This window comes from Salvia miltiorrhiza, chromosome 3 (genome assembly GCF_028751815.1).
Source record: "Salvia miltiorrhiza cultivar Shanhuang (shh) chromosome 3, IMPLAD_Smil_shh, whole genome shotgun sequence".
In the NCBI taxonomy this organism is placed as follows: domain Eukaryota; kingdom Viridiplantae; phylum Streptophyta; class Magnoliopsida; order Lamiales; family Lamiaceae; genus Salvia; species Salvia miltiorrhiza.
This window is the reverse complement of record NC_080389.1, coordinates 41,518,034-41,532,687: the sequence shown is the minus strand read 5'-3', so window position 1 is coordinate 41,532,687 and position 14,654 is coordinate 41,518,034. Positions and strand designations below refer to the sequence as shown.

General features: G+C 34.8%; 2 protein-coding genes and 2 non-coding genes across 4 annotated transcripts; 3 read left to right on the top strand and 1 right to left on the bottom strand.

The window, feature by feature from the left end:
• Nucleotides 1–645: 645 nt before the first annotated feature.
• On the top strand, nt 646–2,566 carry LOC131016768 (protein OSB4, chloroplastic-like). Its single transcript, XM_057945497.1, has one exon. It carries the CDS (start codon nt 786–788, stop codon nt 2,268–2,270), a length of 1,485 nt encoding a protein of 494 aa, XP_057801480.1. The 5' UTR covers nt 646–785; the 3' UTR covers nt 2,271–2,566.
• Nucleotides 2,567–8,446: 5,880 nt separating this feature from the next.
• On the bottom strand, nt 8,447–8,518 carry TRNAE-UUC (transfer RNA glutamic acid (anticodon UUC)). The gene has a single exon. It is a non-coding gene; the product is annotated as a tRNA-Glu (tRNA).
• Nucleotides 8,519–9,614: 1,096 nt separating this feature from the next.
• On the top strand, nt 9,615–11,379 carry LOC131016767 (beta-1,4-xylosyltransferase IRX9-like). Its single transcript, XM_057945496.1, has 4 exons — nt 9,615–10,474; nt 10,552–10,783; nt 11,002–11,158; nt 11,208–11,379. The coding sequence occupies exons 1-3, from the start codon at nt 9,915–9,917 to the stop codon at nt 11,119–11,121; spliced, it is 912 nt and encodes a 303-aa protein (XP_057801479.1). The 5' UTR covers nt 9,615–9,914; the 3' UTR covers nt 11,122–11,158; nt 11,208–11,379.
• A 436-nt stretch (nt 11,380–11,815) lies between these two features.
• Nucleotides 11,816–11,921, top strand: LOC131019231 (U6 spliceosomal RNA). The gene has a single exon (XR_009100151.1). It is a non-coding gene; the product is annotated as a U6 spliceosomal RNA (small nuclear RNA).
• Nucleotides 11,922–14,654: the final 2,733 nt, after the last annotated feature.

Genomic DNA, 14,654 nt, shown 5'->3' with positions numbered 1-14,654 from the left:
GTTGAAACTTGAAAGAAACATGTCTATGCAAAAATATACACGTGTATCAATAAGTTGCTTTGTTAAAATGCTTCGTTAAAATGGAACAATAGAAATCATGTTGTAATGCATGTCTAATTGCTACCATCTCTGTTCTACTGAACCAGAGAACTGAGCTCTTCAAAAAAAAAAAAAAAAAGAGAAATGAGAACCCTATTTTCTTAGAATAAAGTGGTTTGAACTTGAAGACAAACTCCTACATAGACAGTCATTAAATGTAAGTAGATGACATTGGATACAAGAGGTTCGGTTGGCGCCCAATTTCAGATAAAAGGTGAAAGTGGCATTACTGTTGTTTCAGATAAAATGAGATTGCTGTAGTTGTTCACTAAAACTATTAACAGTCTCATCCAGTTTCTGGATGCAACAAGATTATCTACAAATGAATGCCAAGTTCTCAGCAGCCTCTTTGCTGTCAGACCTGCCCAATTTTGTCTGCTCATAGGTTGTGTCTCGTAAGTAATTATTTGGTGGCTATGGGCTATAAGGTGTTTAATTTGGGGGTTATAGACTATAGGATAAAATAGTAAATTCATAAATTTTTATTGTTATTATTTTAAATAGAGGCTATAGTGATTAAAATGGGGGCTACAAATAGAATCACCCATAAAAAATATGAAAACCTAAAACAATGTATTTGGAAAAAAAATGTATTTTCAAAACAATGTCTAAATTCCCACCCAAGCCAAAACCCTGCATAAACCCTAGTTGAAACAGCCCCCAATTGTTCTCTGAATCAATTAACCATGAATTTACTTTTCAGAGCAAAATTATCCGGCCGAATCCGCCTCTCCCTTTCACCACTTTCTTCCCTTCAACAATCGTATTCCTATGCCACCTCAAAAACCCCTAAACCAACCAGCCCTAAATCCCAGAAATCTTCCACACCATCATCGAGTTTTTCTGAGAGAATCAAGAAACCGACGGGTGACGTGATCGTTTGGCCCAAGCCGAGCGAGATTCCGTATCAAGCGAAAGTTGCTAATTTTGTAAAATTGATCGGATATGTAAACGTTCCTGTTCAATTCGACACTTTGCCTGGCGGGAAGCATTATGCTACAACCGCTATTTCTCAAGAAATTAGCGATGGAAGGGACCCTGTGCTGATCGCCGCCGTGTTTGAGGGCGACTTGGCCCACGTTGTGGCTAGTCACGTGAAGGTGAACGACTGCGTCCTTGTGTCGGGGCAGTTGAGCTCAGAGCCGTTGCTGCGGTTCGCAAAGGGCGATGGTTTCGGAAGGCTTCATATTTTGGGTGAAAATCTCAATTTCGTCGAAGGGTTTACTAGGAGGGTTTCTAGTAAGAAATCAGAGGGCTCAGTTTTTGCTGTGGGAATTGAGAAGAATGTGGTAGAAGGAGTGGATGATGGGAAGTTTGAACAGCAATGGGAAAAGGCGTTGGATGATGCCAAAGTTAAGAAATTTTCGGGTGAGACAAATTGGGGGTCGGGTACTGTGAGTGTGGAGTCGAATGTAGGCACCAAGGGAGCAATGCCAGGATCTGGTGAGGCGAAACTAGAGAAGGGGAGCGTGGAGAGTGGTGTGAAGAAGAAAGATGGGGATCGGGGTTTGGATTTGTGGAGGGATCTTGTGAAGAACTCCCTGCTTTGGTGGGATTATCGTGATCAAAAGGCGAAAGGGCTGGTTAAGGAGAAATATCCTGATTTTAAGCACAAGGAAACTGGTGATGCACTATGGTTCAACAGTGCTCCACAATGGGTGTTGCAGGGGATCGGGAAGTTGGAATTTGATGTTCCGGTTGTTAGGGCAAAGTTTGTGCAGGGAGGAGGGCAAGGGTATGGTGAGAGGAAGGTTAGTGGTAGGGATGAAGAACCTAAGATCGTTCGGGGTGGAGGGCAAGGGTATGGTGAGAGGAAGGTTAGTGGTAGGGATGAAGAACCTAAGATCGTTCGGGGTGGAGGGCAAGGGTATGGTGAGAGGAAGGTTAGTGGTAGGGATGAAGAACCTAAGATCGTTCGGGGTGGAGGGCAAGGGTATGGTGTGAGGAAGGGTAAAGGTAGGGATGAAGATTCTTGGAAAGACTTGGTGGAAAATCCTAGCAAATGGTGGGATAATAGAAAAAACAAGCGAAATCCTAAAGGGCCCGACTTTAAGCATAAAGAGACGGGTAAGGCGTTGTGGCTTTCCTCTTCACCAGAATGGGCATTGTCTAGGTTGCCACCATCAAATGACCAAAATAACTGCGATGCTACGACAGTTGGTGCATTTTGAGCTTTCCATGATTGGTAGATTATTTTGTGCTTGATGCTATTCAAATTCGTTATTTGTTCAGCTATTTGGATGTTGGTGCATTTTGAGCTTTCCTTCTTTGGTAAATGCTTATGTGCTTGAGTGTTTAGAATGTGCCTTGTCTTGTTAGTTCTTGCCTTCTTGGTGGGAGTTGATCTCATCTGCTATATTTTGCTCTTAAATGATTATGTAATGACTAATGACTAATGAGCCATCATCTTTAGCAGACTGTCTTCTGTAATTTTATAATCTCAATTGATTTCTTGTTTCTAGATTTATTTTTATGACTTTTGTTTGTACCTTTAGAGGTTTGCTGTAGTATTTGTATTTCTGGAAGTTGAAGTAATCTTTTTATATTGTTTTAGTTTTGCTAAAGAATGAGTTTATAGAAATCAAGATTCTTGAGTTTAGGTCTCACTATAGAAACATGAGCTGTATGTGTGTGCATTATATTCATATAATGAATATAAACACACATTAGATCTTATGAAATCTAGCTTCTACACTTAAACTCCTGGAGATGGGAGCTTTGTTCTTGTATATTTTCATGTCAAATTCTCAAGTCTCTCTATGTTTGATTATACTCCCTATGACTGAAGATATGATTTATTTTTCTGAATTATGAACTTATTTTTTGTAGTTCTGTTATAGTGTATATAGAGTAAGAGAATATATTAGTATTTGTTTTTTCTGAATCCTAAACTGATTTGTGGTTAACAAATGGAATAACATCATCTAAGCGTGCGTTTACTTTGGTTGTAAAATTTTCATTGGAAAATAATGGATAAGAAAAGATGAGAAAATATATATTTTCTCTCATTTTCTATCAAAGTAAATGCACCCTAAAGAAATGAAGAAAATATAATAAAAGATATACATGTTTTACTTGTGTGATTTTACGTAATGTGTGTATCATTTTACAAAATTATAGTTCCCCAAGAAAATGAAAGTGATAATTGAGGGGGTGTTTTTGTCTGTTTTCTTTTAGAGATTTCTTGGTGAAGAATATGGTTTGATGGAAGATTGTGATGAGGGTCTCTTGTTTATATAAGGTGGTGAATCTATAAATACATTTATCCTCTATGAATTTCTGCGGAAGAATAAACTTAAATAATTAGAATGAATTTTGATTGCTAAAAAAAAGGAAAATATTTGATTATAGTATAAATTATGCTTTCAACAGGCTTAATTGGCTTATTATATAAATAGACTAGGGTATAGAGAATATAAAATTGTGATTTTAAATACTCCAATATCAATATTGGTTCTGTTTACGGAGAATTGAAAATATGAATATTGATATTAATTTTTACTATTTTATTAATGAATAATTATCTTCAGTATTAGTCAATAAAATTTTAAATACACAGAAATCCATTCCACATTTCCATTAGTAGTTGGGTGACAATTCTTGTGGTTTTGGTTCTTTTTTTGGTTCAATAAAAATATAAAGATTTATTAAAAAGTAATTTGAACTTTAATCTCATGTTTACTTTTAAATTCAAATTTATAAATATTATAAATATATCCTGAATTTATATTTGTTGTTTAGTTTAATATCCAAATCAAGTTTGAATCGCACTATAAATTAAAGTATAAATATAATATTTGTAAATTTAAATTAAAAATCTATATAATATAAACTATAAATTAAAGAATAAATATAATATTTGTAAATTTAAATTAAAAATCTATATAATATAAAAGAGGAGTTTAACGCGAACTTTTTTCCACCAAAATTTCTTTCTCTTCACTCTTCTATTCTTGTTTTAATACTTTTTAAAAAGCGTCAACCTTGATTAATAAACAGATATTCAACATGGATGTTAAATTAAAGATAACAACAAGATCTTTAATTTGACATAAAAATTATAAAAAATAAATTTAAAATGAATAAGTTATTATCATTTAAAATTATAAAATTAATTTTTTTGTCTCTCATTTCTTTTAATTTTACGGTTCTTTCTCATTCATTCATTTTTCTATATTTATTTTAATTTTTTATATTTTTTTATTACATATCAATTTTTATATTTTCTATTTATTTTATTTTAAGAATTTAATTAAACTAAAAAGATGAAACTTATATTTCTTCATTTTAGAACTCTTTAGCTTAAACATAATTTGTTTAAGTGAATTTTATATTAATATATATATATATATATATATATATATATATATATATATATATATATATATATATATATTAAAATAGATTTTCAAATATGATTTATATTTATTAAATTTTTGGTATGTTTTTCTATGGATTTTTATATTTATTTATATTAACATATTTGTTATTATTATTTCTTAATTAAATTTAATATTAGATTGACAATTACTTATCTATTAAGCGAAAAAATGATTAATTGGAAATTATAAATGGGAGAATCATTATTGATTCTCTTTAAAATATTAAATAAAAGTAAATCGAAGAGTTTAATTTTGTAGTAGTATGGTTATTGAAATTTACCTAAATCGTACATTTTAATTTTAAAAATGAACGATACATATCTTGTGTTCACCCCTTTATTTTTTCCGCTAACCCATTGATAAAAAATATTTGTCAGTAAAATACACAAATAATTTTTTTGATGCGTATAAAAATAATCGTTGTCATGTTTATTCAAATTACATGGCATGTATGCACTTCCGACTCACCAATAGAATCATTTTTCAAATAGTATTTTTTTTCTTTATTAAAATCGAAACTCCAACTAAAATAATGCAACGTCATTGTTCAATATTATAAAATTAAACTTAATAAATTGACCAATTTTATTTATGAAAACAAATGTTGGGTCCCGGAGTGCTATTGAACTAGTGTATGGGGGGGAGGGGGAATACACCAGTAGGCTTTTTGAAAACTTTTTTACTAAAGGGGTCAGAGATAAGACTGAAAGCAAAGATCTGTTTCTTAACGATAATTCAGTCACGTAAAAGAAAACACAGAGTATGGAGAGAATTCTGTTTTGATATTATGAGGAATTATCAAGTGAAATTCTCATACAGGTGCGGAAGCTTAGTGAACGGAAAAAGCCTTTAGTGCATCAAGTTATAAATATTTAGAATTTCTCTTTTTAAGTTAACAATTTCAGTATGAATGATTAACAATAGAGAACAAAAAGGAAATACTGAAAGTTGTAAATGGCACAAGATTTTTACGTGGTTCGGAATCACGTTCCTACATCCACGGCCAGTCGATCAGGCTGACGAGTACTCACTTGTGCTTATGGGTGCACAGCAAACCTTACAACTGAAACAACTGTTTCAGTACCAACACGTTGGGTTGAATTTCTCCTCTCTTTTCTCAATCTCGTAAATACGCTAAGACTTCACTCGTCTTGCTTGCGGGGGCTGAGAACTCTTCGAGTCTAGTTAACCTTCTATAACTCTATCACTCAAACTCTATTTTCGCTCGATTAAAAAGGGGTTTGATCTTCCAACTAAATTACAGAGAACAGGCTCTCTGTAATAAGTGCTTAGGCTAAAGGTTTACAAAGTATTGCCTAAGAATTCTAAGAGAATGGAGGTAATCAGGAATCTGATTTTAAGCTTTGAATATTCACTTCTTCGATTCAAACTTTGGATGATAGTGAGTAGGCTGAGTTGCAAATTCAGCAGAGGATCAGCTTGTGCGTTTGAATCGATGAAGAATGAATTTGAACGTTGAGCCTATTTATAGGCAATGTCCTAAATAGATTCGTTGGAGGAGATGTTCTTCAGAAATTGTCGTTGTAAGACATGCTTGAATTTGGGCTCAAGTCTTCAATCTTCTGCTCTCCCATAAAGCAAAAAGGAGGCAACGTCTTTTTTTACTTGGAGATGGTGTTTGCAGGCCGATGTGACACGGAAAGGGAAGCTTTGTGTCAACAAGGACGATCTCTTATCTTCAACATTTAATGCTTCTGTCCTTTGCATTAAATTCATCGTGTACGGTGGTTGACTTCTTTGGCTTCTTGACGAACGAACTGATGCATTCTAAGGTATCGGTAAGAATATTGTCACATAGACTTCAGTGTCATTTCATCAGTCGGCTCTGCTGATCATGTATCTTCAATCTCATGCTTCAGTCAATTGATCTTCAGTCTTCAGTCTAATATCTTTAGATACTGGTCTTCAGTCTTTGTCGCTTCAGTCCAAACTAATATGGACTAAAACACTTAAGTCCAGAAGGAGTAATAGTCAAGAGAGACATTCTATTAGTTTTGGTATCATCAAAACAAGGAGTTTGGATATATCTTTTTGTGTCCCAACAACAAATCCTGTCCTTTTTGCAAAATCAAATATTTGGATGTTGTATAGGAACTTTATTTAAAAATTTGTATTTAAACAAAATGCCCACATAAATATGATTAAATATGCAATCCAAAAATATACTATTAAACTATATGCAAATAAACAGTTTTGAACATCTTAGAATTTATATGATATATAATGATACTCATTATCATTTATACTTACTTTTGATGGTGGATTTATATATTTATACACATTATTAATGAAAATCAATTAATTTGTATTTCAAAAATTGAAAATACAAAATAAAAAATTTATATATTTTCAAATTATGTCGTAGATATTTTTTTATATTTAGATTCATGTTTTCATTTATTTATATTTAAATTATATTTAACATGTACATTTATTTATTTAAAATATCGTTCAATTTCGATATTCATTGTGCATCGCACGAATGAGCATATACTAATTAATATTAAATTAAAGTTCGTGCTATTATATAATAACTCCTCAAAAAAGAAGCAAGAAAGAATCATGGCTGACTCTCTCGTAAGAGCATCCACAGTGGTTGAGTAAGCTCCTTACTCAATAGAGTGGGGGGGGGCACATATGAGTAAGGAGCCCACAATGGGATGACTCATTATCTTACTTATTCTTTTTAGTTTTGAATTTTGTATCTTTCATTTAACTTTAATAGCATAAATTTAAATAACACAATTTACTTCAAATTAAAATTGCATTAAATTTAAAAACCTACAAACTACATAAAAAAAATTACATAAAGGAAAAAAATGAATAATTATAGAGAAAGATGTATGCTGCTTCAAACAAATAATAATTCCATGTATGCTGTTGAAACAAATAATAATAATTATAGAGAAAGATGTATGATGTATCCTTCTTCCCTCTCACAATAAGAAAAATAATTCCGTTTGAAACAAATAATAATAAATAAATAAAAATTGGAAAAAGCGGCTGAATAGTCGTTGCATTAAAAAATAATCGATTTTAATTTTATTTTATTTTTTTAATTATAGGCGTGCATTGCAAGCGCTCAAACATAAGGAGAATGAGTCATACTCGAATTTTCGTGTAAGCCTTGAATCGCCCATAGCCCACAATAGCTTACTCGATGGGCAGTTTACTCGAGTAAGGCCCATCGAGTAAGCCACTACAGATGCTCTAAGGCAATTTTCATTCATCGTCAAATGAATGAAAATTCAATCTATGATTCAAATTTTATTGAATCAAAAGTTACAATAGATAAATAGAATCATTGCATGATTGAATTTGTTCAAAATTAATGTTGCTTTCTAAATATGACAACTCTTTTATTTTCTATTAATGTATGTACTTTTTCTATCCATACAATTTTTAATAGGTATTAAAGTAAGCTTAAATATTTTTATGTGTTTATTAATATATCAAAAATATGGTTTGAGATATGGTTTGTAATGGATCAACATGCTTAGTAGTAACTTGTTTCATCCCTAAATTATGAAGACCTATGGTGAAATTATGCTTTGTTAAATGAATTCTTAATCCAAGATTCGAATTTAATAGGTTATTTTTTTTTTAAAATTTATCATTTTTCACAGTACATATGAAATTCATAGTCGACTTATTTTATACGATAAATCTGATTTATATAATTATAGAAACCCTTATATAATATAAGTGAAACTATATGTCTATATCTATATATAGACAGTAGACACTAACATATTTTTGTATAAATTACATTAATGATTGGTAATACAATAATTAAAAAAAATATATCACTTCGCAATACATACGCTAGTTTAAAATAACAATCACCAGACTTATAGTTCTCTCTATATAATTGGCAATGACAATATTGTCTCATTTTATAATTTGATAACAAAAATAGCATTATAACTACCAAAAAAATTTAATTCCGTTGCCGGGAATCGAACCCGGGTCTCCTGGGTGAAAGCCAGATATCCTAACCGCTGGACGACAACGGAACTTTTGAAAGACATCAAATTATTAAATGTAAAACGGCACATTAGCGACACAGAAATTGTGTAATTTTAAATATTAAAAAGTATTGATTAATATTTCAGTATGACAGTAAAAGGAATCCACACACTTATGTTGGACAGTCAGTTAACATGCAATTATTCATTTTTTAATTTCTTGTGGAGCATGGGAATAATACTTGTTTCTCTGTGTATCTACACTTAAGTTTTAATACACATGTATCTTGGAGCAAAATAGTACTCCCTTCGTCTCACTCTAATAGACTCATTTTTCATTTTAGGTTGTCTCATTTCAATAGGCTCAATCTTAATATGGAAATGTTTAGGACTTTATTAAATAACAATACTATTTAGTCTTTTAATAAGAGGTACCCTTAAAAAGTTAATTTTTGGTGGCCACACACCATTTAACTACCAAAAAGTGAATTTCTTAATCTGTGTCGAAAATAAATGAGCCTATTGACCTGGGACGGAGGGAGTAGTATTATACTTTTGACCAATCATGCAAACGAAAGAGAAATATATATATTCAATGGGAATTCACAAATATACTACATTCACATCGTAGTACGAGTGTAAAATTGTCAATTCTAGTCCAAAATGACCTAAATGTCAACTTTAGCTAAATATTGCATTTTTGGGGGCTTCCACCAACCTACATTATAAGTTTGGAGTGTGGAGTCAGCCCCACAGATCAAATATCATTATATCAGTTTGGGTAAAAGTATTTGAGCCTATAAAAATTACTATTAAACCCATCGCCTAATTGGAACGAACCATATTATTTCCCACGCCTCTGTATAGCAAAACTAGTTTGTTGTCGTCATAATATACTTCAAACTAATCATGTGGCATTCATTGCAAAATACTCGGATTATATTTTTTTAGACACATAGCACCACAATAAAACTCGATAAAATTTTCAACAATTTCTATTGCAAAGAATTGATATATGTATGGTTATCCAGCTTCAAAGAAGGAAACACATCACTATCAAATGATGATCCCATCCTAATCCCTCCCCATTAATTTTCCTATATATTTTTCTTTTCAAGATTGTAGGTGCCTCAATTTACATCTCAACAACTTTCTTTCTAAGCAAAAACCAATAGTTCTTCCCCATTAATCTTTCTTCTATTTCAAGTCATCACTTGGTAAAGCAAACTCCTCACATCTCCAATCACAAACCACAACATGATTGAAAGTTAACCAGCAAGGAAATTGGTAGTTGTATATTGAGTCCCTCCATTTCAAGAAAATCCATTATATCACCTACCAAAGCAAAAAAACATTCTTGATTCACTCACACACACACACACACACACTACCATCATAGATACATAGTACAAAATGAACCACGTTTGTTGATCTTGATGAGAAGATGATGATGGGATCTCAAGAGAGATCAAGAAAAAAGATTCACATATGGAAGAAAGCCATACTTCATTTCCTCTTGTGCTTTGTGATGGGATTCTTGACAGGCTTCACCCCCACAAGGAGATCTCCAAGCCATGTCACAATGCTCCTCTCCTCGCCTCAGCACGTGGAACATAACCACCCTTTCAAAAGGAGTGCTCCGGTGATGAATGGGGAGAAGCTCGTGATCATCGTGTCGCCAACCAGCACGAGAAACAAGCTCCTCCGCAACGTGCTGCTCACAAGACTCGCGCACACGCTGAAGCTGGTGGCTCAGCCACTCCTCTGGGTGGTTGTGGAACCAAAGTCCCACGATGATCATGATCCCGGGGTTTCTCAGGTACTGAGAAAAACCGGGATCATGTACAGGCACCTGGTGTGCGATGAAGATTTGAGAGATGAAGATGAGCAGAGGAACCTGGCGCTGAACCACATCGAGCACCACCGGTTGAGCGGGGTGGTCCATTTCGCGGGGCTCGCCAATGCCTATGACCTCGCCTTCTTCCAAGAGATCCGAGCTATCGAGTACAATCATGCTCTCCATATATTACATTAATAGCATAAATAAATGTATAGATGAAATATTTGCGTTAGCATAGCAGGGCGTTTGGAGCATGGCCTATAGCTAAGATGCGCGCGAATAGGAAGAAGGTGATGATCCAAGGCCCGGTGTGTGATTCATCAAGGGTGATGGGATGGCATTTGAAGAAGATGAAGAATCAGACGGTGGAGATGCCGCCGCCTATTCATATCTCCAGTTTCGCTTTCAACTCCTCCATTTTGTGGGATCCGGAGAGATGGGGTAGAACTTTTTCTACTCAAGATGCTGCACAGGTGCAATCCATTTATTACCACTTAATTTCTACTTTGATTAACTTACAATTTTTTGTTTTTTTTGGTGCGTATGTTGGCCAAGCGGTAAGGGATTAATACCTAAGGCTAAAGGTCTTGATTCGAATCCCCTGTGGCGCGCAACCTTTAAATTTCTTTATTGAATACTGTTAACTTATACAAAAAAATCAAATTTTTAATACAGATGTTTTTGGTTGCAGAATTCAGTGAAGTATGTTAAAAAGGAAGTTGTTGAGGAGGAAAGCACGTTGAAGGGTATTCCAACGCAGGGATGCTCTAAAGTTCTGCTATGGGAACTCAATATTGCTATACAACTATAGAATATAATATATTCAGAGGATTTTTTATTCGAGAGTACATTTTACGTGTATGAGTATATATATATATATATATATATATATATATATATATATATATATAGTGATGATATTGGAGCGTAACGCGGGATACTTTGATAGATGATCCATAAAATTGAAACATGATAGGAGAGTAGTAATAATAGCAAAGTTTGCTTCCAATTATTGTTCAATCTTTGATAATTTATAATGGTGTGAATAAAATTGTTCCTATTTTTACTAGTTACAATTTACATTGATTTGAGTTTTTAATGAGTTGGTCTCCTATTTTTCTGTTTTCTTTTTTGACAAAATTATTCAATTCGTGCGTGAGGATGCATGAAGACTATATTTAATTAAAATTTATTAAGTATTTAATTAGGATGTGGTCTCCGGCTGCCTAAAAGACCACGCCTCTTCTTTCTTTTTGGGTCATAAAATATGCATCATAAGATTCATATCTTTTACTTACGTACGAATAAAATAACTTTTTTTCTTATAGGACAAATAAATTAAATAAACTTTTGATAATAAAATAGAGTTGAGTTTGTTAAGTAAAAAAAGCTACATTTGTATAATTGGGCCAACAAAACTCATCAGGCCTAAAGTAATCATTCTAGCCCAGTTGAGTGATATTCTATCCCATATCAAAATTTATAAGTAGAATCATAAGTTAGTGTATCCCTTCGAGGACAGTCCTCCGATAAAATTGAAATGTAGAGAAGATTACCATGGCCCATGCACAAGGATAACATCCATTGAATCTAGAAATAATAAAAATATAATTAATCTAAGTAAATTTTCCAAATCATTCGACTATCAACATTAACCTAAAATTAACATAAAACAAATTATCATATGTTTCATGAACCTATTAACTTCACGTAATCAATAAAATACTTATATATAATCATATAATTCACATAAAATTCATGCTCATATATAAACATAATAACCTAAATTAACCTAAAATTAACACACATAAATTAGCATTGCCAAACAAACACATATAAATTAATATATATAAATTAACCTAAAAAGACCCAAATTAACATAAACTAACCGAGTAGGGGCGGCGAGGGCAGGGACGACGACTTCTGTGCCGAGGGTGTGGGCGTCGGTTGGGTGTGAGAGGCGAAGGGGGAGTGACGCAGCTGGGCGTGGGCAGGAGGAGGTGGCGCTGCTAGGCGGGGCGTTCGGCCGGCGTGGACGTTTGTCGGCGCGGGCACTACAAGAAACTGGTCGAATACCGACAGAATAATCTGTCAGGTGAAATCAAATATTCTGTCAGTATAGAAGAACACGGACGGAACACCGATGCCCGGCGAATGGCGGGTGTCGATTGTGTCACGACCGCATTTTGCTAAGGATAGCAAATTCGGGGAAACCGCGACTAGGGGAGGGAATTTAGGAGCGGGATTAGAAAAGGGGCATGTTTAGCTTCTTGATGACTCGACTTTGTATAAGGGAAAATAATTGAACTTAACTAGATGTCAAAGAAGGCCACAAGGGGGCCGTACATAATTATCGAAAGGGTACCCACGAGTTTGAGTATAAAGTTAATAATACATAACAAGGTTGCCAGAGCAACAAAATATCCTTTAACAAAATCAGTGTTCGCAGCAGAAAAATCGTAATTCGAGTATATGTATGAAGACATATACTCTACTCTGAGGTTTTCATTCTAGATTGACAAAAGCTCCGCTTGCACACTGCATCTCCGATCACGGCTCAACCTGCACATTTATAAATACATACAGGGCTAAGTACGGGAGTACTTAGTGGGCACTTGCCGAAATTTACATACATGCATAATATTTTATCGTCAAGCCTTTTATCAGAAGTAAGATACAAGGGTTTTCCTTTAAAGACTCGTATTTACTACAAATATAATTTCTTTCATAAATAACCCGCGCAGGCATTTTATATCATTAATAACCATATCAGTAACTCGTGCCAAGATGGAGGCCTCCCTCTACGGACACTGTGATCGGCCAACCCGCTAGATGACTCACGTTCACGAAGGTGTACACTAATTCCGAAGGGATTTGCGGTCCCATCCAGAATCCGAATTCGATTAACATCAGATAGGCAATTAATAATAAAACATAAAGCATTTATGCATTGACAATATCATTTAAAGTCATAAGCATAAAGTCTTAGCAATTCTATAATATGGTTTTAGTTTATACATAAGAAAGCCCACCTGGTAGTAAAGGCTCGCGGCTAAGCTTTAACTCTTGCGCTTGACCTTGATTCGAGAAGAATAACGTAAGGTTTTAATTCGAGAAAAGTCCCCAAGTAATGAGGATGCGTGAAGTAATCATGCATGACTCATATTCCCTTTAATAAATTATGCTTAGATAATAATTATGGAAACTTCTACTATTAGTCCAGGCTATCAGATTTAAACCATATAGGTTTCGTCTCAAAAGGTCAAGTAATTAACTATAATAATCTGTTTTCATTAGGGTGTTCTAATCCGTCAATTAAAATAAATCCCACTTCTTGTAGTCGATGAGAAGAAAATAACTATTCGGCTCATTCGCCCTACGCTCTTCTCTGCTCTCTCGCGCTCTGCTCTGCTACGCTCTGCTCTGCTCCTTCGCTCTCTGCACTCTGCTCTGCTCTGCCATGTTCTGTTCTGCTCTGCTCCTTCGCTCTCTGCTCTGCTCTTTCATGTTCTGCTCTGCTCTGGGATGCTCTCCGCTCTGCTCTGCTATGTTCAGCTCTGCTCTGCCATGTTCACTCTACTCTGCCATGCTCTCCGCTCTGCTCTGGTCAGGTTTGCTCTGCTCTGCCATGCTCTTCGCTCTGCTCTGCTCTGCTATGTTCGGCTCTGCTCTGCCATGCTCTCCGCTCTGCTCTGGTCTATTCTGCTCTGCTATGTTCGGCTATGCTCTGCTCTGCCATGTTTAGCTCTGCTCTGGGAAGACGAAGGGGACTCCAGTTTCTAAAATCAAAACTCTCCGCCCTCGTTTTCGCCGGCGTTGGCTGCCGCCGCGTTCTGTAAGTCTGGCGATTTACAATTGTCGTTCGGGCCACGCCGTTGCCAGGGGCTCGATAGGATAGGGCAGCGTCGCTCGTCGCCTAAAAGCTAAGTTCTTATCTCACCTTGATTCTCTCACGGCGATATGGTAAAAAGCCTATGGACCTCTTCGCGTAAAAACACAGAACTTAAAACTCTACCTATGTGAGCATGCTGTGGTTATTCACGTTCGTCTATATTGTTATGAGTTGGAGATTCTCGTAGCCTATGAAAGGTTATATGCTGCTGGCTCTACATGGACGTGATTGACTATGCATTTATTCTCTCGTAATGCATATGAACATGATTTCTGTGAGTGTGATTCACGTCAATAGAAGTAGCAACTGAGGTCGAAGGTTACCTTGATATATAGCGTGCTTTGGTAAGGTAATGAACGAACGATCCCTCCCTCACTTCTTCAAGTGTCGAGGTGTTAGCTGGAGAATGATTTACAGGTGTTGTTCTTCAATAAACGCAGGTGGAAAAATAT